The 25,889-nt window shown below is 39.4% G+C and overlaps 1 protein-coding gene across 16 annotated transcripts in view; it reads left to right on the forward strand.

The window, feature by feature from the left end:
• The window catches only part of kcnt1b (potassium sodium-activated channel subfamily T member 1b), a 102,552-nt gene that overhangs the window by 46,359 nt on the left and 30,304 nt on the right, over positions 1 to 25,889 (forward strand). For all 16 annotated transcript variants that reach the window (XR_014627897.1, XM_084413229.1, XM_084413230.1 and 13 more), the window contains 7 exons: positions 14,266 to 14,345; positions 14,631 to 14,736; positions 20,037 to 20,129; positions 20,272 to 20,320; positions 23,140 to 23,199; positions 23,837 to 23,911; positions 24,236 to 24,319. Coding sequence is in view for 15 of the 16 variants with exons in the window: in XM_084413229.1 (XP_084269355.1) it covers positions 14,266 to 14,345; positions 14,631 to 14,736; positions 20,037 to 20,129; positions 20,272 to 20,320; positions 23,140 to 23,199; positions 23,837 to 23,911; positions 24,236 to 24,319 (547 nt within the window). In the remaining variant the exon portion in view is untranslated. The remainder of the gene's footprint in view (positions 1 to 14,265; positions 14,346 to 14,630; positions 14,737 to 20,036; positions 20,130 to 20,271; positions 20,321 to 23,139; positions 23,200 to 23,836; positions 23,912 to 24,235; positions 24,320 to 25,889) is intronic.

Below are 25,889 nucleotides of genomic sequence, written 5' to 3' on the forward strand. Positions count from 1 at the left end.
GTTCTGTAGTCATACCAAATATTGCAAGAATGGGGGAAGGATTAATAGATACATGCAGAACTCCTGAAAGAAAATTAAATATTAATTGCCACTAGTTAACAAGCTTAGGACATGACCAAAACCAGTTGTGTATGATTACGACAACTCTACACTTATACACAAGGAATCTATATTTAGTGAAAATTTTGCTAATTTTGCTTTTGTCCAGTGGATGCGGTGAACTACTTTGAATTGAATAACTGATTGAGATCTTATTTATAATATCTTGCCATGCTTCTTCTTAAAATTGCAAATCAAGTTCACTTTCCCATTATTGCTTTGATTTTGTTAAAGATGTTAAATTCTATGAAGAAATCAAAGAGTATATCAAATCTATATTATTCTTGGAGAGTGCGCAGATTTTTTAAATTATATCAAGAAGTGATTTAGTAGGTAGAGCTGGAAAGTTACTAGTGTTAGAAGTCATAAAGCTCCTCCCGAACTTTGTTAATGAAACATCATTAAATGTGAGTACTACTTTTAATATAAAATCCAGTTTTAAGATGCCATTTGGCATAATCTGTGGGATTTTCTACTTATCAAAACTGTGCCGTGGCAACAAAAAAAGGTTGGGAAACATTGCTCTAGTGGCTCAAAAGGGGTCCTGACCAGTCCCTCAAGAACTACGGCTAAGTCCCACGAGGGGACTTTTGCTCTGAATGGAGGCCTCAGCCGCCTAGCTCCACAAATGAAGCGAGCGATCAGTGGGTGTTTCCCCATTGGAACCCCGTCAATCAGAGCATGGCAAGCCAATATGGCAACCACAAATACCCTGAGAATAGCAGGACATGTACCTTTTGACAACTGTTCGTGCAGAAACTCCAGCACTGAAACAATCTGGCAGTGAACTGCCAACTTTCAAAGACGCACAATATAAGGGCATAAATTCTTCTAGTGGAGCGAGCCCTGGCACTCAGAATAGTCTCTACTACATCAGCTGGAAGCCCAGCATCTCTTAGTTGGTCCCCCTCAGGACCCAAACGTGATGATTCCAAAGCTCAGGCCAGGGATGAAACATTGTCCCCTGCTACTGAGAGAGAAGGTGTCTCCTGACCGGAATCGCCCAAAGATGTGGGCGTCCTCGCCGTCAAGGATGGGATATTATTTCTGAGAACCAAGCTCTGGTCGGCCAACGAAGTGCTATCAGTAAGAGCAAGACCCTTGTTGACGGACCTTGGCTGGGACTTCCGGGAGCAGAGTGATCGGTGGAAATGCATTAAGATGCAGTCTGGGCCACACATGGGCCATGGTGCCAGACCCAGGGGGGCTGGGTGATTCAAAGAGAAGAAGAGGGCCCACCTCTGCTTTGTAAAATCTTTCCGAAATCTGTTTCCATTCCCTGTGTGTCATACCCTGTCTGGACAGAAATTCTGATCACATTTTCAAATGCCAAGGAATGTAAATCTGAGGGACTTGTCCGGAGCCCGCAGCAGAACCTGCTGCACTAGTCTGTTCAGACGGCGCAATCGCAGTACGCCTTGGCGATTTATGTAGGCGACTACCGTAGTAGGACCCGATATTGGTAAGCTTCACCCCCGAAAGCAAACCTCAGGAACTTCTTGTGTTGTGGCATAATTTCTATATGAAAATAGACGTCTTTGAGATCGCTTGTGACAAACCAATCTATGCATTTCAATACATCATCTTGTTGGGGGATGTTAAATGTTCTGTGTTCTGGGAGACGACAGGAAGCAACTGAACATTTAACACTGAAGGTGGTGGGGATGGAACAGCGGAGTCGTGAGGGTGTCGGAAAGGAGCTACATTTTTATATAAAATTGATACAAATATAAATGTTTGTGCCACATTCTCCTCCTAGGCTGCTGAGAATGGCAAGCTGGTCCCCAATCTCTACGAGGGGAGCATGACTCATTACTCACTACTCTACTCTCTCCGCTTTGGAGCCAGACCGGGTTGGGGCAGGGTGGCCGGTAGCCCTTGAGCTCGGAGAAACTTATCAAATGCGTCCTCTGCCTGTTTGCCTCCTGGAAGCTGCTGACCACTGCATTAACAGAGACACCAAACAGTCCAGAAGACGACACGGATACTCTTGAGCCACAGATGCCTATCCCTGGCGACCATAGCCGACATAGAGCAGCCAATGGCGCGAGCCGTTTGCTTAGTCGCCCGGAGAGACAGATCTGTGGCCCGGCGAAGTTCTGAAAACACCTCCTCATCAAGACTTCTGCTCGTGCTTAAATCCTTCAGCTGGTCAGCCTGGTATTCCTGTAACACTACCATAGTGTACAGGGGAGCACCAACCTGACCCGCTGCCTGAAATTACTTCCCCACCAGCATGGATGTTGTTCTGCACGGCTTGGTGTGGAGCGCTGGCTGATGATGCACTTCCAGGGGAGAGATAGCCTGCGAGAATCTCTTCCACCTGGGTTATCATCATATAACCACGTGCGTTTGCACCCACAATAGTCGAATGAACTGATGTCAAGGGCACAAAGACACGAGAGGAATACGAGTTTCCCCATGAAAGAGTGATCATGGAGATACCGACACTGAGGCCTCTCCTCCTGGCCACCGGACAGAAATCTGTCATCTAACTTTGAACGCTTTGGTGTCTCCTGCTCCTGTGGCCAGTCTAGTTCTAATCTGGCCACTGCATGAGTCACCACCTCGAGTAACTCCTCATCCGTTTTATCATCACGCAAGGAGCACATGGAAGTGGCACTCTCAAACTCCATCTCAGCTGAAGCAAGAGAGGCGGCATCCTCTGCCCGGTCCGAAGAAACGCCAAGGCGCACTTTGAAAGCATGTTCATCTGGAGAGAGCATGAAATAAAGAAAAGGACCTGTCTCTCGCTCTTCAGCCAGGTCAACCCGCGAGCCCCACTATCTTGATGTTGGGGCTTGCCCTTGGAAATAAGCGAGTCTAGCGCAGAGCTCTTTGATGGAAAACAACTCGCAGTGCTCGCACTTGCTTTCCTCAAACGCAAGAGCAGCTTGCTCTTCGCTCATTCGCTCAAAGCATAGCTCATGCGAGTCATAGTCAGGGATAGGCAGTGAACCGGGAGGCATGCATCTCCTGATAAAGTGGGACATGATGAGTTCTCTTTTTTTCTTTTCTATCAGAAAATACTGCACCCTAACTAACAGCCTAACTCCTAACAAAGGGATAGAGAGAGCAGAAGTACACACAATGCGGTCTCTGAAGACAAAGAAACCTGAAGGCACGTCTGTTTCACGTCTATTTATAGCCTCTCACGAGTGCGAGTCCAATGACATCATCGTCAGAGGTTATTTAAGGCGAGACACGGCAGGCAAAAACATAGTTTTTTTTTTACTGGTCAATTTTTTGATTTTTGGATATTTGTCTTCAATAACATGTCTTCTTTCAGACTTGTGTTGAAAAAAAGTCCGAAATACACATTTAGGTCTTTATTTTATTACACTTTGTCTGTTTGCGTCTGTAGATTTCTCATAAATTCAACAAAAGTTTGCGTTCTAAAGGGCCGTACACACCGGGACGAATATCGGCGCGCGTTATTCGCCAGCGTTTTTCAACGCGTTTTTTGTGTTCACACCCAAACGATTTTCGCTGACGATGAGCCGAGTGAACATGTAAATTCATTCCCTGACATTAGATGGCGCGATTGTCAAACGTTCGTGGGAAAAAGTTACAAGCCTATGTACATGAAAGACAATGAAGTAAAATGAAACTCACCATCAAGGCCCATTTACTCTGCAATACCACTCCATAACAGTTCTCTTTTATCAAGATTTTTGTAGTCGCGTTTGTCATATAACGTTAGTTCTTTATGTTCCGACACCAACGAGGCCAGCAGCTCTACATTCATCTTGCCTTGCATCTTCCTCGTCTTATTTCTTCCCAGCAGTGAAGACGCTATCTTCTTCGCCTGTATGTGTGCTCGGCAAGACCGTTTTGTGTTTGAGCGCCCCCAAGTTGTGTTTTACTGTAACTTCAGAAGCTCCAGACACGTGAGCAAAAGCGCCAATCTCATTGGTCGGATAGTTTTTGACGCGGCGCGTCAAACCAAAAAAACGAACCCGAGGCGTTTTTTTAAAAATGACGCTTTTACGCGTGGCGTTTTTCGCGTCGGTGTGCACACTCACATTGGCGCCCTTTGTTTAGTCACGAGGCGTTAAACGTCGGCGAATATCGCGCGCGAAATTCGTCCCGGTGTGAACAGGCCTTAAATCAACATGCTGCTCCGCGATCTCTGCCGTCAGCCTGTCATCACATGCACCGTTAGGAAGCTCTCTCTCTTGTGTACAATCCTGTCGGATCCAAATATGGTCATTTCCTTTTTATCAGCAACCAATCGTGAAAGTAAAAGGGCTGAATGCGCAATCTCATTGGCTGATGAAAAATCTTTAAAGCCCGTTTTCTCAAAATGACTTTTCTCTCATACTCCAAGTCCGAAATCTCCACTTCAGTAGCACCTATATACACCAAACTTTCCAGACTTGTACCTAGTTATATTATGAAGATATTTACAGAGGGATTTGTAAATATATTATTCCTAGCCTGATTTATATAACATTTTATTCCCAAAAACATGGCAAAAATAAATTTATGGCTATTGACAGTATTTTCTGATTTACAGGATAACAAAAGTAGATATCCATAAATCCCTCTGTAATTTTTTCCCATCTAATATGTGAACACAATGAAAAAATTATTTTTAACCTGGCTTTATCCAATACTCAGATATCGTTTTTTTTAAATATATGCAAATTAGTGCATATTTGATTAGATATTGCCTGATTTGCATATTTAAACATTACAGAAAACTTGTAATACATTTTTTTCTCATCTTAATGTAGGTAATCAACTGGGAAAGTTTCATGGTGATATCTGCTAGTTAAAATTTTTACCCTATTCACCTGTAGTGTCTCGCCTTAAGCCAAGTTCTTGGCGTGTTTGCCACACATGCTTCACAACCGGTTGAACAAAGAACGTTCTCATTAGTGTATGAAACACAGCATGGAGAGTAGCTTTTGATAGGTGTTACAACCCCTTGGCTCAAGGAGCAATAACATGAATGGGGAGGCCAAACACATAATCAAATTTGTACAAATAAGTATTTTAATTATAAAACAGACATAACTACATTTACAGTAAAAAATCTACAAACACAAAACAACCACATCAAGCCTTGGACTGGAGAGGATGAAAAGTCAGCATGTCCACCAAGCAACAAGACCAGCAGAGACCAAGCCCAATTGTTTTCCTCTCGAGGGTGAGAAAACCAGCATCTTATAAGCAGCATGGTTAATCAACCAGTTCTCCACACCTGCGACACATCAATTAACCTGAAGACACAAAAAGTGTTACCCAGAGAGACACCTACTGGCAAAACAAAGCACCACAGCCCCTTGGATCATCACACCTCCCTCCCAAAGACAGAGGCCCTTATAAAAGGTACTCTGTAAACATAATACAAAAACACATACAAAACATAATCTAATTCACAAAATGAGATTTAATCAGATTTAAAAATCAAACAAAACTATTGGATCCACTTACCCTCTCTCACTCACCACCTACCCTTCATCAACTCCACCTCGCAATGCTCTCAGGCGCATTGAGAACACAAATGAGGTGAAAGAAACAAAGACAAGAACCAACAATAGTTTTATAGATTACTCGTGAGCTTGTAACAAGGTATTTACTTTTCAGCTTCATGCGGTATTAGACGCAAGACCAACGGCCTTTAGATCCACGGTTTTAAACTTATTTCTCAATATGGGGCATTCCTTTTTCCAATGACCCTTTTCCAAACAATACCTGCAACTCAAATCCGGATCTACTTTTCCAGTGTACTCGGATTTGTTCGGACTCAGTCGCACTACATTTCCGCTACCATCTTCCTTTTTATAAAAAGAATCACCGGTGTTTTTATGAATTAGTACATATTCGTCCGCAAGAATGGCAGCCTCAGCAGCCGTTGTCACTTTATGTTCATTTACATACATAGCAACACGCTCTGGAATGATGTTTTTAAACTGCTCCAAAACTATTAGATTAGAAAGCTCTTCAAAGGTACTAACACACAATGATGTACGCCAACGATTAAAAAGACTTGCCAATTCCCTTGCCACTTCAACGTGTGTTTTACGCTCATCTTGACTCCAACCCCTAAACCGTCGCCGATACGCCTCAGGGACAAGTTCATAGGCTTTCAAAACAGCCTCTTTTACTACTTTATAGTTCTTTCGGTTTTCAGAAGAAAGGGAGATGAAGGCTTCCTGAGCTTTACTTTCAAAAACACTTTGTAGTAAGAGTGTACGTTCCGCGTCGCTCCAGCCTCTATCCTCAGCCAAGCTTTCGAACAGAGAAAAAAACACATCTGGATCTCGATCATTGAATTTAGGTAAGAGTTTAATCATCTGTACTAGACCGGTCATTCGATTTCCACTCGCCCCTGCAATTCCCTGATCATTTAAGGAATCACCATTACCACCAGAAAGCTTTCCTTGTCCGATCAAATGTAACCGTTCTGCGTCCTGAGCTAATTTCATCTCCTCCATTCTTTGTTGCATTCTGAAAGTTTCAAATTTGCGTTCTTGTTCTCGCTCTTGGCTTTTCAATTTCTGTAACTCAAGTTCTCTGTCCAATTCACGTTCTTTATTTTGTATCTTAAGGATTTCTAACTGTTGCTCATAGGTTAACCTTTTAGGATCTAACAACGCATGAGGTGTCGAAGTACCTTCAGGTATCACCTCCTCATCAGACTGTGACTCTGAAGTCAAAACCAACATCTCTCTTAATTTCTCCTCTACAGCCCCTCGCAGAGGTTTTACCTTAGTACTTTTTGTTAAAGCCAATTCAAAATCAAAATGTTCAGCTACTTTAAACAATTGCTCTTTTGAAAGACGCTCTAACTTACCCATCGTAGGAGCAACAATAAAATCCTGTAACAAATCCATTTTAATTTTACTTTGTTACTAAAAAGAACGTTTGAACAATAAAGTATATAATACTCACCAAAGCCAACAGATCACACTTCAACTGCCAGAAAAATTCGTTAAAGCCACCCCGTATCTAAATAATATACATACACAACTAATTATACTCAACCCTGGTCTTCGGCACGCCCACATGCAGCTCAACTGCTAACCAGTCTACCCGCGTCCGACGCACCAAAAACAACAAACTAAAATAAAAAAATAAAATAACAAAAAGCATTAAGCGCTCTTCAGCCTAACACGGGGTTATTTTTGGCTTATGCAGTCTAAACCGCAACATCTGAGCAATTTAGTGCAACCGCTGGACAATTCTCTCTCCAGTCCAAAGCCACTAATCAAAACAAAAATACTTTCATATGGCACTCCCCAAAACTTATTTTACTCAACCAATAATTAACCTAAAGAATAAACCAAACTGTAATTCTAAAGAATTACCCAAATCACAATTCTAATTAAAGAATCATCCAAATCACAACTCTAATTAAAGAATTGTCCAAATCATAATTCCAATTAAAGAACTATCCAAATCATAATTCTAATTAAAGAATCATCCAAATCACAACTCTAAAGAATTGTCCAAATCATAATTCTAATTAAAGAATCATCCAAATCACAACTCTAATTAAAGAATTGTCCAAATCATAATTCTAATTTAAGAACTATCCAAATCATAATTCTAATTAAAGAATTACCCAAATTATAATTCTAATTAAAGAATTATCCAAACCCTAAGCCAATTTAGTTAATCTCGAACGAGCCCCCATATGTTACAACCCCTTGGCTCAAGGAGCAATAACATGAATGGGGAGGCCAAACACATAATCAAATTTGTACAAATAAGTATTTTAATTATAAAACAGACATAACTACATTTACAGTAAAAAATCTACAAACACAAAACAACCACATCAAGCCTTGGACTGGAGAGGATGAAAAGTCAGCATGTCCACCAAGCAACAAGACCAGCAGAGACCAAGCCCAATTGTTTTCCTCTCGAGGGTGAGAAAACCAGCATCTTATAAGCAGCATGGTTAATCAACCAGTTCTCCACACCTGCGACACATCAATTAACCTGAAGACACAAAAAGTGTTACCCAGAGAGACACCTACTGGCAAAACAAAGCACCACAGCCCCTTGGATCATCACATAGGGAACTAAGCATTTAAATATCATTCTACTAAGACATATTATTGGGAGATAAAAAGTGACGACTGACTTTATATGCATTATATGTAAGGTCTGCTATATTATTAAAAAGATCTCAATGATTTACATTACAAGCTGTCAAATGTCTATATAAATATCAACAGCTGTACCAAATTGCTAATTTTTGGGCCTCTTTGAGAAAATTGAGGTGTTTTTTTTCCTCCGAGTGTGACGGAGCCAAAAAAGACGGATGTATCAAATATGATATTCAACAAAAACACATATGTAACTTTTTATTTATTTGATTGGTCTAAAAGTTCAATAAACTGTTCCATTAAAAAAATGAAAAAATATTTTTTCAAACTATTATTGCATATAATGCAAACTATTATTGCAATGTTAACTTGTATGGGGAAGTTGATTCCACCATTTGAGTGTGAGGACAGTGAAATAACAGGAGTTGCAGGAGTGAATACTAAAGCAGAATAGCACCTGTGGCTATACTTGAATAGTTGCCCTGATGAAATAATTTCTGAGGTGGCGGATGTTGTGCAACTGTATACCCTGCTTGTGGTTAGTATGCAAGCTGCAAACGTCACATTGCTATGTCAACACTGCGGCTTCCTGACTCAAATGGCTTTCAGTTTGCTCTATATTTACTTGCTGAATGTGGACATTCTGAAAATTATCTTGTGAGTTGTGATTGCTCTTTGAACCATCAAGAGGAGAATGTTCAAACTAGGGCACAGGTGCACTTTTAAAGCACATTTTTTACACAACTCATCTTCAGTCTCTGAAAGTTATGTCAGTCTTCGAGCGTGAGTACAACATTCTTTTTTCTGGTTTATCGTGTTTAATAACTCGTTTGAACATTAAGCACGTCCCCCGCTTTATTTTCTCATTCATACACTTTTTTTTTTCACCCTAACATGTCATTAATTTTAAGCAGTCCTGCACTGCATGTATTTACATACTGCGATGTGCATGATGTAACAAAGTCTCCATCAATAGACATTTATATCATCGCCCCAATATACACTCACCTAAAGGATTATTAGGAACACCATACTAATACTGTGTTTGACCCCCTTTCGCCTTCAGAACTGCCTTAATTCTACGTGGCATTGATTCAACAAGGTGCTGAAAGCATTCTTTAAAAATGTTGGCCCATATTGATAGGATAGCATCTTGCAGTTGATGGAGATTTGTGGGATGCACATCCAGGACACGAAGCTCCCGTTCCACCACATCCCAAAGATGCTCTATTAGGTTGAGATCTGGTGACTGTGGGGGCCATTTTAATACAGTGAACTCATTGTCATGTTCAAGAAACCAATTTGAAATGATTCGAGCTTTGTGACATGGTGCATTATCCTGCTGGAAGTAGCCATCAGAGGATGGGTACATGGTGGTCATAAAGGGATGGACATTGTCAGAAACAATGCTCAGGTAGGCCGTGGCATTTAAACGATGCCCAATTGGCACTAAGGGGCCTAAAGTGTGCCAAGAAAACATCCCCCACACCATTACACCACCACCACCAGCCTGCACAGTGGTAACAAGGCATGATGGATCCATGTTCTCATTCTGTTTACGCCAAATTCTGACTCTACCATCTGAATGTCTCAACAGAAATCGAGACTCATCAGACCAGGCAACATTTTTCCAGTCTTCAACTGTCCAATTTTGGTGAGCTCGTGCAAATTGTAGCCTCTTTTTCCTATTTGTAGTGGAGATGAGTGGTACCCGGTGGGGTCTTCTGCTGTTGTAGCCCATCCGCCTCAAGGTTGTGCGTGTTGTGGCTTCACAAATGCTTTGCTGCATACCTCGGTTGTAACGAGTGGTTATTTCAGTCAAAGTTGCTCTTCCAACAGTTTGAATCAGTCGGCCCATTCTCCTCTGACCTCTAGCATCAACAAGGCATTTTCGCCCACAGGACTGCCGCATACTGGATGTTTTTCCCTTTTCACACCATTCTTTGTAAACCCTAGAAATGGTTGTGCGTGAAAATCCCAGTAACTGAGCAGATTGTGAAATACTCAGACCGGCCCGTCTGGCACCAACAACCATGCCACGCTCAAAATTGCTTAAATCACCTTTCTTTCCCATTCTGACATTCAGTTTGGAGTTCAGGAGATTGTCTTGACCAGGACCACACCCCTAAATGCATTGAAGCAACTGCCATGTGATTGGTTGATTAGATAATTGCATTAATGAGAAATTGAACAGGTGTTCCTAATAATCCTTTAGGTGAGTGTATATTGTCCACACATTTGACATAAGAAGAGTTTACAGACGGTATGAGATGTAAATAGCGCCAACGTTATGGATATTTAAGTTTTTTTATTAACTTTACGTGTTTACATCGTTCGAATAGAGAAACTGGTAGTCAGGCAACAGACAGGTGGCCAATCCTGAGAGCGACGTCACTACATGCGTTCTACCAGCACGATTCAGGGCTGCGTTTCCCAAAAGCATCGTAAGCCTAAGAAGTTCGTAAAAACGATCGTACGACTGATCTTAATATTATGGTCTGTTTCCCAAAAGCATCGTAACTTAAGTAGCACTTGAAAATCTTCGTAGAACTACGAGTGCTCTGGAGTAATCGTAAATCCCCAAGTGCAACGTAAGAAGACAGATTTATGCGGTCTCCTGCTGGACAACCGGCAGATTACACTTTTATCTAGATTTAACAGATTACACTGCAAACTGAGTACAAATATAAGGTTTTGATTGTACTTTTTTATTGTACACTTTATTGTACTTTAAATGAATGTATAAATTAAATAATAAAAAAGGGAAGAAAACATACAAATCTAAATTAAATGAATGAACAAAAAAAAATCATAAAAGAACGAAGTAATGTGGGAAATATGCTTCAAAGACTGGGCAAAATATGGATGAATAAAAAAAAAAAATCTGTCAATGACTTGCTGACGTGCACGAAAACCAGCCATGTATTGGGCATTTCTTGCAGACCACCTTCCCTGATCTTTGAACACCCCGGGTTGCAGTTAGTTTGCAATGTCCACCCAGATGTTTTGTTTTTCCTTATTTGTATGGTGTCCTTTAAATCTGTTAAAAATAACATCTTTGTTTTGCTCTATCTCCTCTAAAATTAGGCCTACATTAATTTAATATTTTTTGATCACACATTTTGTCAGTAGGCTATCTCCGCCTGAATGTAGACTTTAGACTAGTTAGAGTCTAAGGCTAATCCACAGATGACGATTATTAGGTTAAACCTAATAATTAAGGCTAAACGTTCAGAATACGATTCCATATAAGGTTATATTTCAGCACTTCGCAAATGGACAGCGACTCTTAAGTAGCACGTAAAACGCGTTCTTGCGCGTTCATGTTAAGTGCATTTTTGGGAAACGCTCGTGGAATTGCTGCGAGCGTTCGTAACCTTGCACGTAGAAAGCGCTCTTAAGAGCTAAGATACATAGTTATCGGGAAACCCGGCCCAGCACAGTTATCCAACCGCCCTGAGAATTCCAGACTGTGAATGGTTTGTAATTTTGCTGTGCCGAACCAGGCTCAAGGGGAAATGTAATGGAACCATTCCTCACCGTTCTTAGAACCGTTCGGCCCGACGGTGGAAAAGCAGCTAATATGTTCTTTTCTGTGTGTTTTTTGTGTACTGTATAGGGTTCAAATTCTGTTGAATTTAAACATCTTATTTGTTTACAAAGTAACAACCCCAAACAATCAAGACAATGGTGAAAGAAGACAAAACTCTCTTTACAACACCCATAAATGAGAACAACAGAAGCACTCGGAGAACATGTTGAACTATATTGTTTAACTATTTCATCTACCTAAGAGAGGAACAGTTGATGCTCAGTTTCTACACTTACTGCCGTTGTGTATATCTTACTTCAATGGATGTTTTGATTTTGTTACTCCAATGTTAAGAAAACGCTTGCTTCACACAGTGATGTGAATGTCCGCTTGCTAACTTTTAATGATTGTTCCCATAGAAAGCTCTGTAAAGTAGGCTGACATGAGCACACAGGCTTCAATATAAATGATCCTTGCACTATAAATAGAGTATCTGTCTGTTGGAGAGCTAGTGTACGTGGGTGGAGTGACGGTATATTTGGGGCTGCTCAAATCAGAAGACTAAAGATTTTTACAGAGACTAAATTACTATCAGTTCAGCTATTATTGACCAGCCCTATTGTTCCATGTTGGCATAAAGTGTTATGGATTTCCTTGCAATTATAATTTCAGTCCTTTCTAATGTGAGAAACAGTTTGACAGTCAGGCAGAGCAATTATTTCTGGCACAGTGAAGACTTGCGGACAAGTTTGGAATGTGTGTGTGAGCTTGTTTCTGTTGGTTCGTGCTTGTGCGCACATACATATGCGTGGGCGCAAATCACAGATACACACATCCATATAAAATCTGGAAGTGAAAATCAGTCTGGGACTATTTCAAGAAACTGGTATTTGTTTTTTGCTAATATGTCACAATGGTCAACATTTTATGTAAACTCTTTTTTATTTTATTTTTTATTTTTGCCTGACACAAAACAGCCCCCAGCTTTGAAAATATATACCGTATATGTGTCACCACAACCTGTTTTAAAGGCATCACCATGGAGACAGAGCTGGGGAAGCTGGAAACAATGGCTTTTCTCTAGGATCTCTCTCTCTCTTTCTCTGCTGAATATGTTGCTCATAATTACTGCCTACAATATACATCGTGTCATGCCCTCGACAGATATAAAAGGGCTTTGGGAAGCCTACCATTAGTATGATGCCTGTGACATCACAAATGTGACCCTGGACCACAAAACCTACATGGGTCACAATTTTGAAATTGAGATTTATACATCATATGAAAGCTGAATAAATAAGCTTTCCATTGATATATGGATTGTTAGGATAGGACAATATTTGGCCAGGATACAACTATTTGAACATCTGGAATCTGAGGGTGCCAAAAAATCGAAACATTGAGATAATCGCCTTTAAAGTTGTCCATTTATGTTCGCGATTGTGCTGCATTCACTCACAAAAATAAATGTTTTATATATTTATGGTAGGAAATTTTACAAAATATCTTCATGGAACATGATCTTTACTTAATATCCTAATGATTTTTGGCATAAAAGAAAAATCGATCATTTTGACCCATACAATGTATTGTTGGATATTGCCACAAATATACCCGTGCGACTTGTGACTGGTTTTGTGGTCCAGGGTCACAAATATCAAACATACTCCGAACAATGATTCCCAAAGTGAACGCATAGTGATTTTAGTTTGTAAGGCCAAATGAAATGATTTCTGTGAAAATCATGTATTATTCAAGTTTTATGATATGATATGGCTTATCCCCCGTAAATGGTGGTGTAATTAGAATAAATATATTAAGAAATATTGAGTATTTCAGACCATGCATAAAATGTCTATACCTGACAGATATCACTGAAATACAGGTTAGAGTCCTGGGAAATTGTATGTCGTGACAGTCATGAGCACTGTATACCAGCAAGGGGAATTGTATGTCTGCTATTGTAGACTAGAATTTTGCATTCTATATGGGAAGTATGCATATTCAGATGCTGTGATTTTGTGTGGCATCGGGCTAGATTCAGAGATGCTGGATTTTGGATCATGATGGATTTTGCTGCAATATGATGATAATATATAGAAATTCAAGCATATAGACATGTTTAGTGATATGCTTAGTGAAACATTCAAGGATGGGAGAGGTGACATCTACTGAGAGTTCATCTGAAACACCACCGTTGCTAATGTTTCCTGTCAGATGTCATGATAGATTTGAAACGCTTGCATACATCTCAGAGATGGATCTGGAGATTAAAAGAAGTTATTTACCCGATAGTTTTAGCTGCTTGAAGTTTTTTAATAGTGCATTATGGGATTGCTTTGTGAATGTTGCACAATGCAGAGACATAATAAACAACATTTATTACAATTATTTAGAATTTTAATCATAAAATGATTTTGGACACTTAACAATGTGTGCATGTCATTACATTAGATAAAGGTGATTAAGTGTCCACATATTTTTGTAAATTCACCTTACATTTACTACTGTATGTAAATAATGAATGTAAAGAATTTTATTAAACATCATTTTATTTCCTTTCGACAGGGTGCAGGTGGAATTTTATGTAAATGAAAACACATTCAAGGAGAGGTTGAAGCTCTTTTTCATCAAAAACCAAAGGTCAAGTAAGTAAAATCTTTTGACCTTTTGAGCATTTACAATCACAGAGAAACCAACAAAGCAAAATCCATTACTGCAAGCATAAACAATTTTTATGGATCTCAATATCACTATAGTGTACATGTTCAAGGCCTCCATCATCCTAACAGAGAAGGTGACTGTTTTAACTGTTTGTTTGGATTTATGAAGGTACTGTAAGTTTGCAGGTTTGCCAGACTGCTGAATTATTTCTAATACATTTTCCAGATGAGTTTTATGGTGTGAATCTCCATTTTATAATTTACTTGCAGGTCTCAGAATACGCCTCTTCAACCTCTCCTTGAAGTTGTTAACATGTCTCCTCTATATAATCAGAGTCTCACTAGATGATCCAACTAACCAGGTCACATGTGCACGGTGAGTAAACATTAACTACTTAAAAGGATAATTCACCCAAATATGAAAATTCTGCCATCTTTTACTCACATGCACACTACCATTCAAATGTTAAAATATTTTTAAAAGAAGTCTATTATGCACACCGAGGCTGCATTTGTTTAATCAAAAATGCAGTACAAATAATTAAAAATGTTATTTGAATATATTACAAATATATAATGTATTCCTATGATGGCAAAGCTGAATTTTAAATCTCCAGTCTTCACTGTCACATGGTCTTTTAGAATATTATAATATTCTGATATGCTGATTTGATGCTCAAGAAAAAGTCTTGTTGCTATCAGTGTTGAAAACCATTGTGCTGATTAATATTTTTGTGGAAACCTTGATTAAAAAGATTCAGGATTCCCTGATGAATAGAAAGTATTAAGAATTTATTTGAAATAGATTTTGGTCACACTTTATACTAGGTGTCGTGTCGTATATTAACTATAACTGTACTTACACCAAAAAATAAGTACAGTGTATCTATTGTATTCATACTGTACTGCAAAACACTTTTGCTGCTATTGAGGTGGGATACGGGTAAGGTTAGGGACAGGTTTTGTGGTATGGGTATGTTTAAGGGTGGGTTAAGATGTAAGGGAAGGCTCAGCAGTGTAATTACAGCTGTAATTACATGCAGGGATTTTTTTTTGGCAATATGATTACAATGTGAAAACATTTATGTACACAATAAGTGCACTGTATCAAATGATCAATTTAAATGCTAATACATAGTAGTTAAAGACCTTTTTTACATGAACTGCCTTATTATACGACTGCATTCTTGATTGTGTATAAATTGCTTTTGTTCAGCCTGGTCCAGCTCCACTTCAGGTTTCATCCTCACTGGTGAAAGAAATCATTAGGTTACTTGCATAACCCAGGTTCTCTGAGAACAGAGCTTGCTATCTCACTATTGGAAATACCTCAGGCATGATAGACTATGGAAGCATCACATCTTTGTACCACATTACACTATGTCTGTCTAAAAGGCGGACGAATCACAGCTCATGACAAGGAGTCCACCCCCTCCCTATATACACCGCTGTGATCCCCAAAACGACCAGTGTTATGCGAGTAGGGAAGCTTGGTGAGATACCTCACAAGTAATCTAACATTCTCTTTCAAACAATCTCTCGGTATCTCACTATGGGAATGATATGGCCAATGCGCTTGCTTTCCAAAGTCGGCGAACAGACCCGGCAAGAATGAAAGATAACCTCTCATATTTCCAAAGAGCCAACTTCAACAACTGCATGAGCCATAGTAGGCGTAGTGACATCCAGACAGTAAAATATGAAAAAAGAGTGGGGAAGCCCAGCTTGCAGTTGCACACATATCTCCTATCGAAATCCCTTTAAACAATGCCCATGAGCTAGCCATACCTCTCATAGAATGGGCCCTTAAGCCCATTGGGGAATAAAGACCCATAGATGTATTGGTGAATTCAATCGTTTCCACTATCCAATGGGAAAGGTGCTGCGAGGAGAATGACTTACCCGTACCGCTCATATAGAACACAAAGTGTGCAATTTACACTCCTCCTCCTCCTCCTCCTCCCTTGACAAGATCCCTTGACAAGATCAGATGCAAGATCTCGCTTCGGTGGGACGACATCCTCTTATATGGCATTTTATGAAGGGAGTGAAACGTTGGTGACCAAGGTCACTCCCTTCATAAAATGCCATATAAGAGGATGTCGTCCCACCGAAGCTCCCTCGAAACCTACGTGGCAAGCTGAAATAGCAGCCAGATAAAGTTTAATAGTAGAAAACACACACTGAAAATGAATATGTAATTTGAAGGGGCTATAGCACTATGGATAGTGTTTATAGCTTCCTGGGGAAGCCCGAGCACATTCAAATTGAACTCCTCACTGGTCAGACCCAAAGATTGACCCATTCCGAGTGGTGGTGAAATATCTGCCCATGCTTGTGACAGCAGGTCCCGGCGCAATGGGAGTGGCCAGGGCTCTCCCTGAAGGAGCAGAACAATCTCTGCCAACCACAGCCTCCCCAGGCCAACGAGGGGCCATCAGAAATAGAAAAGAGTCTTCTCTTACTCTGTTCAGGGTGGTTGAAATTTGACTCAGCGGTGGGGATGCATATAGTAACACGTTTGGCCACATTTGTGCCAGCGCATCCACACCCAAAGGTGCATTTTTGTCCTTGAGAGAGAAATACAGTGGAATTTTGTGTTTGCCTGTGAGGTGAACAGATCTACAGCAACCTTGCCATACCTCTTCCAAATCTGATCTACCACTTGTGGGTGAAGTGCCCATTCTCTGTGTAACGGATTGCCCTTTGAAAGGAGATCCACTCTTACATTCAGGACTCCTGGGACATGTGTAGTGCTAAGCGAGCTGAAGTGAACAGTGCTTCAGACAATCAGCATGTGGGCTAAATTATGCAGTTTCAGCGAACATGTTTATTAATATATGCCACCAGCATCATGTTGCCTGTCTTGACCAAATCCCTTTACAAACAGCAGATAATGTTTCAGGGTCACTGCATATTTATATGAAGTTTGTGAAGCTGGGGCATCCAGCGATCTGCCATAAATAAAACAGCCCCCCAGCCCATCAGGGATGCATTCGCTGTCACTATCTTTGCAGAGACACGCCTCCCATTTGAGCCACTATCCGGAATACACAGGGGTCTCAACACTGATGAAGAGCCTTTACGTATTCCGCTGATATTCTCACCCGCAAGAGCCTTTCCAAGCCTTACCTCCAGTCCAGCTAAGCTCCCAGCTCCTCCAATAGCTTGGCTTGATAGGCCATCAGCAATGAAGTTGCCTTAAGTGTCCGCACAGATGATTTATATATCTTCTGGTACATGGAAGCAGTGAAGCGTTACATTGTCCAATGGAGGGAGGGACTGGTAGATGAGAGAGTGGTCTGCCTGTTTGGATGCAGGTGGTGAGCCACTGACTGTTTGACCGTCGGAGGGTTAGAGAGCCCAAGCTCCTCCATCCCTCTCATATCAATTGAAGAGTAGTTCACTTGGTGAGAAGGGAGTTTTCCCATCATAAATATCCCTGGTTACCGTCCACCATCTTAATTGCCACTTGGCCTGCTCATAGGCCTGGATGTTTGGGCCGCAGACAGGATAGCATTATCCTCCTTATTATCCGGCTCATCCCGGAGGAGGCAAGCTAACATCTCCTCATCATCTCCCTCCACCCCAGCTGTTGGTCAAAATACGACGTAAGCTCTGGGGACTCAGCATCCATGATATCCCCCCATGAAGATAGGTCCTGCATGGGAGAGGGTTGAGCCTAGAGCCCGACCGATATGGATTTTAGTTGGCCGATACGGATACAGATATTAGGGAGTACAAAAGCCCAATATCGATATATCGGCTGATATTATTAATGTGTATATTATAGTACAGTACCAGTCAAAAGTTTGGACACACTTTCCCATTTGTGTGTCCAAACTCTATAGAGAATACAGTATACATAAACAGAATAAATATACATAAACACATTTATTGCAATGATCACTTAAATGTGGTGATCAAACCCTTATGATTGAATGAGAATGATACATTTGAACTGGAACCAAACTAGTTTGCATTGCATATTCTATTCTATGTTATATTCTAAATACTGTAGCATAATCTTCACCAATGACTTCATATTTTTTTATTTAGTAACGTTATATAAAAAATAACATAATGTAATGAGTGTCACTGGCAAAACTTAAAAAAGCTTATTATCTTCTATTATTAGTCTTATTTACTCTAGTCTCTACCAGTGGTGGAAGAAGTACTTAGATCTTTTACTACAGTAAAAGTAATAATACCATAATGAAAACATGTTCAATTACATATGTACTTTTACTTTAATACGATTTTAAATAAGTAAGTAGTCAGCTAAATGTACTAAACGTGAAAGTAGTACATATTATGCAAAATGCACTACTAAATGTAAATGGAGCGTGCTTTGCTACAAGCATTTTATCAGCGCTATATGTAAAAAAAAAATAAAAAAATAATCATATCAGCGGCATATCTGCATCATATACGCCGATGCCGATCTGTGACAGGCTCATATTGGCCGATAAAATCAGCAGGCCGATAAAATCGGTCGGGCTCTAGTTGAGCCCCCTAAGCTGAAGGAAGAATAGTAGAGAGACAGGAATCATCTTTAAAATATGCATCCACCCGAAGCCTTTTTTTCCAAAATCCTAGCCGGCATTACGTGACAGTGAGCACAACTTTCCACATCAACCAGTGCGGACTGAGCATGCTTGACACCCATACATACTCAGAAACGTAACTCGCCTTGTTAGCTAGGCTAGGACACAACTCTATTAAAAAGCGAAGCAGAAAAGCTCAGTAACAAGCAGAGAAACCCACAACGTATGGTATCTGCACTACTTTGGCAATGTCAACATTAACATTACATTTGTGAACTGGAGCAGCGCAGCCTAGGTGCTGAAGGAAAGTCTTCATAGGGAAGAGAACAAGAATGCCGTTTTTGGGATCACTGCGGTATAGTGAGGGGGTGGGCTCCTTGTCATGAGCTGTCATTGGTCCGCCCTCCGGACAGACGTGGTGTTATTGGTGCTTCCATAGTTTATAACGCCTGAGGCGTTTCCTATAGTTAGATACCAAGCAATTGTTTGAAAGAACCCACTCTGTGTGATCCTGGAGCGAGAAAAAATGAAGACATTCTGACTTAAAGACCTTTGTTCAATGCAAAATAAGACAATCCTGTTTCCATTCACATACTGTGGAACCTTGTTAACACAGAACAGCAGAATAATACAAACAGCTAAATGTCACGCAAAATATCAGCAATCTTTGAACACTGCATGTCCAATCATCTTAGAGGACCCGAACTAACTGTTGTATAATGATTTTTCTTCAGCTCTTCCATGAAACAACAACAGCATCTCACCAAAACAAAACACATTACAGTACATCTCAAAAGTGTCGTTTAAATTGCTCTCAGGATAAACCCAGACTACTTTGTCTGAAGTGTCCATTAGAGTCGTCTCAATGCAAGCACCAAGAAAACATTAAGAGACAATTAGGCTCAGTGTGTGTGTTAGTAGGTGACAGAAAGAGAGAGCTGTGTGCACTTGTGTGCAAGCACGGTAGGAGAGGAGAGGGAGCCCTACTAGCAGCAATCAAATAAGAGAGAGGCAATCTTACGCTGTTATGTATGTTAGAGCCAGCAGGCATGATCCCTCAGCTTTTCAACTCTGATGTCTTTCACTTTTATGTCTGTTGTGTACTAACTGCCTGTTATCATGATTATAGGAAACACTGCACAAACATCACAGATGCCCTTTGCAGCAAAGCCTGTGCAAACTACACAACAAACCTGACCACAGATCCCCCGCAAATAAACTGGTGAGACCTGTCTGAACTTAGATATTATGACAGATGACAAATCAGATCACAAATCAACTTAACTAAATAAAGTGTGTTTGTTCTTGAATATTTTCTCTAATTGTCTCACATTTGTTTGTGTTTCTTGTGCTGTTTCTTGAAGGGAGTTAATATTTTGGGTGAATAGGAGAGTTCCTGTATGGGCAATACAGGTAGATTGAGATTTGTTTTTATAAACCACACTCTTAAAAATAAAGGTTCCAGGTGGAACCAAAATAATTTTACAGTGTGACTTTAAAGGGGACCTATTATGCCCCTTTTTACAAGATGTAATATAAATATCAGGTGTCCCCAGAATGTGTCTGTAAAGGTTCAGCTTAAAATACCCCACAGATCATTTATTATACCATGTTGTAAATAGCCATTTTTCAGTGGAAGGAAAAACATGCTGTTTTCGTGCATGTATCTTTAAATGCAAATGTATTGCTGCTCCCCACCGTTTTCCAGAAGAGGGCGGAGCCTGTACAGCTCGTGCCTCGTATGCTCTGCCAAAAACTAAAACATCTGTTTGGATTTGATCACGTGACATTGCAGCTCTTCATCATCATGAAAGTTTATTATATGCATGCGTTTTAACACTAGAACCGCCAGCAGGTAAAATTTACCATGCACATGATTACTGTTTTGATATGGCTAAAAACCGTATTATGTCACTGTATTATGCCCCTGTCTTCACAAAGTAATGTCTAGAGTCATGAAATGATTATTTTTAGTCATCAACTATGTTTTTGTCCTGTTGTTTTATGTTCAAGGCTATTTTAAACAAGCGACACTAATCACTTTTCTTAATGGTGAATATTGGCTAAACCAGCCTGCAATGACAACGAGAACTAGAGGGAAATAAAGACATATTTGGGTGGTGTAATATTATAATAAAATGTCATTAATCACATATTAGGATAACCCATGTTATTTAAATGACTAAAATAGACAATAAAGAGGAATAATAATTCACTGCACTGGATAGGATGTATGATGCAACGACAAATTCAAGCACACATTTTCAACTAATTCATTATTAATTTGTTTAGTTATATCATTTACAATTTGAATAAGAGAACAACACAAAAAATAAAATCTGATTTATTCATTACATCATAGATCAGAAATATTTTTTTTTCAGGAAACAGGTACACTTGAATAGCACCACAGTAGCGATACAAATTGCAAAAAATAAATTAATAATAATTAATCGAAAGTTTGAACATTTTTATTTGAATCTGTTGTGTGTGACGGATTACAGTAAGCCTACACGTTGCTCAAACACAGCGTGAAAATTAAGGCATTATATATTGGTAAATTTGACCTGCTGGCGGTTTTTGATATAAATGCCCCGTTTTTAATCTGGTTTTATCTAAACAATTTTTTATCAACAGGGGATTTAAATAACACAATTTTAGTAAAAGTCAATGACTGGGAGACTTGAATATTTGATTGTAAATCTGTTATGTACATTTGAAAAACAGCTGTCGGTAAATCTAAATTCATAACTCATAAATCAGTCTAAACCACACAGAAAGCTGGCTGTCAGACAGAGCGTCTCGTGAATAATTAAACTAAGTTCTCTTTCATGTGTTATTGACCTTAAACTGTCAAATGCACAGTGAATGTAAACAGCAAGTAAAGAAATGATATGTGTATTTTAGATCTGTGTATTAAAGTGAAAGCAGCATAATATACAGTACTGTTATATGCTGTTAATATGAATAAAAAGAATAATAATAAAAAGAAAAACAGAAAACTCTTGATTGAATTAACTTTAGTAGCTTTAATAAGAACACATTTCTTACTTGAATGCTGCTGTAAAATGCTCTGGCGAGGAGATAAACATGGCGGACTGTGTACAGCTCACACAGAGCGGGGTAATAATAATAGGGCAAGTCCGCCTAAGCATATTTGACGTCACATATGCTAGAATCTGCAAACGGCTAATTATGGGGATTACAAAAAGAGAAGTGGGTGGATTTTTACCATTATAGGGTGGTTGTCTACACACATTTATATTCAAACACCATGTAAAAGTGAATTTTGCATAATAGGTCGCCTTTAAAGAACATTTTTACATTGTAAAACAAACTTTTTGTAATATATATGCCTAGTGGTTTAGAATCAGAATCAGAAAAGCCTTATCTCTACTGGGGGTGTAACATTGCTTTTATACATCAGTTCAATAAACAAGAAGTTAATATTGAGTTTTATTTTAGACACAATATTGCCAGGTTCTTTCTGTTTTTACTCCTCCAACAAAATAATTCCAAACTAAGCCAAAGCAACTGTAGAAATGTTTCATTCCTGATTTAATCCGTTTTTTTCGAAAACATTGATTGAGTGAACGATTAAAAACAGATTAAAGTGAATTGAGTAAAAACAGTAACTTGTTTAATTCCCGAATGAATTAGGTGCTTTGAATGAAGCAGCTGCAATGACTCAAATTAGAAATCGCATTTGGACTAATTGGTTTAGTGAGTAATTCAAAGAATATACATCATAAAATAAGTCACTTGTTTGGATCCTTAATAAATCAGTGTGTTTTGAATGAATCAGTTGAGTGAATTAATGACTCTCTTATAAAGACTGTGTATTCTCGCTATTAATTGGCATAATGGAATAACCTGCATAACATTTTTTAAATACCCACCACTACATAGACTGACTGTCTGTCTGGAACACAGACTAACAGAATGATATAAACTTTATATAAAGTTCACCAATTACTCTCTCAGTCGTCGTGTCTGTCCGTTGCAATCTTCTTTCGTCCTGTTTGCTGCCTGAGACAGTTCTAGAGGACAGACCTTAGGAGGGTTTTGCATTAATGAACCTTTATTTTTAAGAGTGTACATCACTTTTGACATTTCTTTATGACTACTAATTACATCTCTCACTCTGATGGAACTCAGACTGTGATAAGAGTTATTTCTCATTAGACTCTGATATTGATACTCTGCTAATCAAAATGTTTCCTGCACCACAGGTTACAGTGGCCTTAATTAGCTTCTTGCAAGCAATGCTCCTGGTGTATCTCAGCTATAAGGTAAGATTATTGTCATTATTATTCTGCCCTTGTGAGCTTTCTTACCACTGATCTAAATTAAATCTGATAATTTAAGCTCCTCTTGGGCTACTAAAGGGTTCCTTTGTTTCTAGTTTCCCTATAATGGGAAGTGTTCCTCGCTTTTAACAGAAAACATTTCTTCATTGATTTATCAAGAAAAGGCGTTTTTTTTTCTGTTGTTGGGAGATGAAAGTAATCTTTGTTGTAATTAAAGGCTGCATCCCAGTTTGCCCACTTAATGTATATTATGCTTAGGCTGTATACACTTTTCTGGGAAGTCAATAGGTGTCTGACATATACATAGTTGTCTCTGCACATACAGTAATAGTGGGATATAAGACAACTTGTACACACTTCACCTATAAACTGACATACTTTTAAAATTTGTTAAGATCCCCACACAGCAACCTATTTACAATACAAGTACATTTGACTATTATCACACTGTAATTTGGGATGCACTAATTCCAATTTGTCAACAACTGTTAATGACAGATATGCAGTAGTGAATTAGGATGCCGACCGTTTTGTGTTCTGATTTATTTAATTGTTTTAATGTGCATGTTAGTACTCTTTGATTCTTCTGCAGTGTAACTTATATTTGTTTAATTTCTAGGGGAACATTTGGGAGCAAATTTTCCAAATCTCCTTCATCATTGAGATGATCAATACAGTGCCATTTATAATTACAGTAAGTAATGAAGTTTCTGGTGGACACAGAAGCACGTATCAAGTTGCTGCCCACACAAAATCTTTGTTGATAGTAATTGTTGAGTACTGTTATATTGTTGTGATTGAGTGTAATTATAAGTCGCCATTGATACCTGAAAGTCAGTTGTGAGAAGGAATGATAATTACTAAAATGTAACAATTAGCCAAGTAACAAATAGCCATTTTTTGACCTGCAGTCATTGGGAACAAATTATAGGTTGTTTTAATTATTTTGTGCTTATGGCATTACAGATGTAAAAGCTATGGAAAAGCACACAGATTTATTTATTCTATTTTTTTGTAGATCTTTTGGCATCCGCTAAGAAACATATTTGTTCCTGTGTTTCTTAATTGTTGGCTTGCCAAATCAGCGCTGGAGAACATGATTGTAAGTATCCTGTGCTGCTGTGTTGTACATTTTACATGCCTGCAGGAAATCTTATTGTCCTAGCAGAATAACATCGGTGTTGTTTGATGATATTGCTGTGTTGGGAAGCTTTACTTCATTATGCACTTGACAAATGAAAATGCATCATCAATGAGCAAAATCTGAGAGGGTGCCAGCATTCCCTTCTGTGCCAGATGGTCAGGTCAAATGGCCAGAGAAAACCTGGCAGGGGGAATGTCCTTTTACAAATGCTTTAAGCAAAAGATATTAGCAAAAGAGAACGCTAACAACCACTAAAATGTGACACTGCCTTGAAGATCTCTCCGTTTTACCCCCCATACTTTCTTAAAATATATTTTCCTAGAGAGATGATAATTACCAAACTAAATAAAGGATCCATTTAAGTCCTGATCCCTTGGTCACGGCATTGTGATTAAAGGTAGGGTAGGCAATCTCGGAGAGACTAGCAATAGCAAGCTAGCTTTGAAAGCAATAGATCCCACCCTCCCTTCAGAACGTCTCCAAAGCCACGCCTCTAAAACACATGAACTCACACAGCAGAGTTTGCAAAGAGTCAGAGACGAGAGATGCCGTTAAATTACCTCTTGTCTCAAACCACATAATATTTAAATAATAATGAATGTAAACAACTTACAGAGCTCTGACTTGTACCAACTGACTGCTGCAGATTCATGTCGGCATTAATAGTGTTGACACTATCGTGTTGACGTGAACAGCTCCGGGTAAATCACGGGTTGCCATCTCGTAATTACGGTTACGATGACGTGAACGCAGCATTGGCCCGTTGTTTTGGTTCAGGAAGAACTGTAAAAGGCGGCTGCTGTTTGTCAAAGATGATGTGTGATAGGGTGACCAAACGTCCTCTTTTGCCTGGACATGTCCACTTTTTACGTACTGTCCGGGGCGTCCGGGGTGGTGGGGGGGGTTATAAATTCATGAAAATGTCCGGTTTTCACTGTTTCAAGGGACCATTAAGCGTGTACTTTAAATTGACTGGCGCTTGTTTTTGCACACAATACGGTACTTTGTTGCGTGACGTAATTCCCGAGAGGCTGCCTTGTGGGTGGCTCTGGGACGCACACATACAGCAGAGCAGAGCAAACAGCGGAGACAGATTGCACACAAAATGCCGAAGCGTAAGTGCAGCTTCACAATTGAACTGCAAAAAAATGTTTTGCCACGTACCGTCACGTCGGGACAAGTGGGAGGCGGAGTGCACCATACGGTCAAGTGCGAGATAAGATGTAAGTAGCTAACAGCGTAAAAAAAAAGCCCAAATGTAAACTCACAGATGATTTACAGAGAAAATGTCTGTGTTTTCGTTTCGGTCGGGATCCGTGTAAGCAGAATGCATGACCTGCAAAGCTGGCACGTACGTGTCAGTGTCAAATAATGGTGCTAGCGACCTAGAAGCCCACGTAAAGTATAAAAGAGAACATCAGGAGGATTGAAATTATTTTTTATTGAAATAGTGTAGTAGATTTTTTATTTTATTTTAACCTATGGCCACGAAAAGAAACAGTCTCATTTTTCTATAGCCTATATATAT

The sequence above is a fragment of the Rutilus rutilus genome (genome assembly GCF_951802725.1).
Source record: "Rutilus rutilus genome assembly, chromosome: 7".
Lineage (NCBI taxonomy): Eukaryota > Metazoa > Chordata > Actinopteri > Cypriniformes > Leuciscidae > Rutilus > Rutilus rutilus.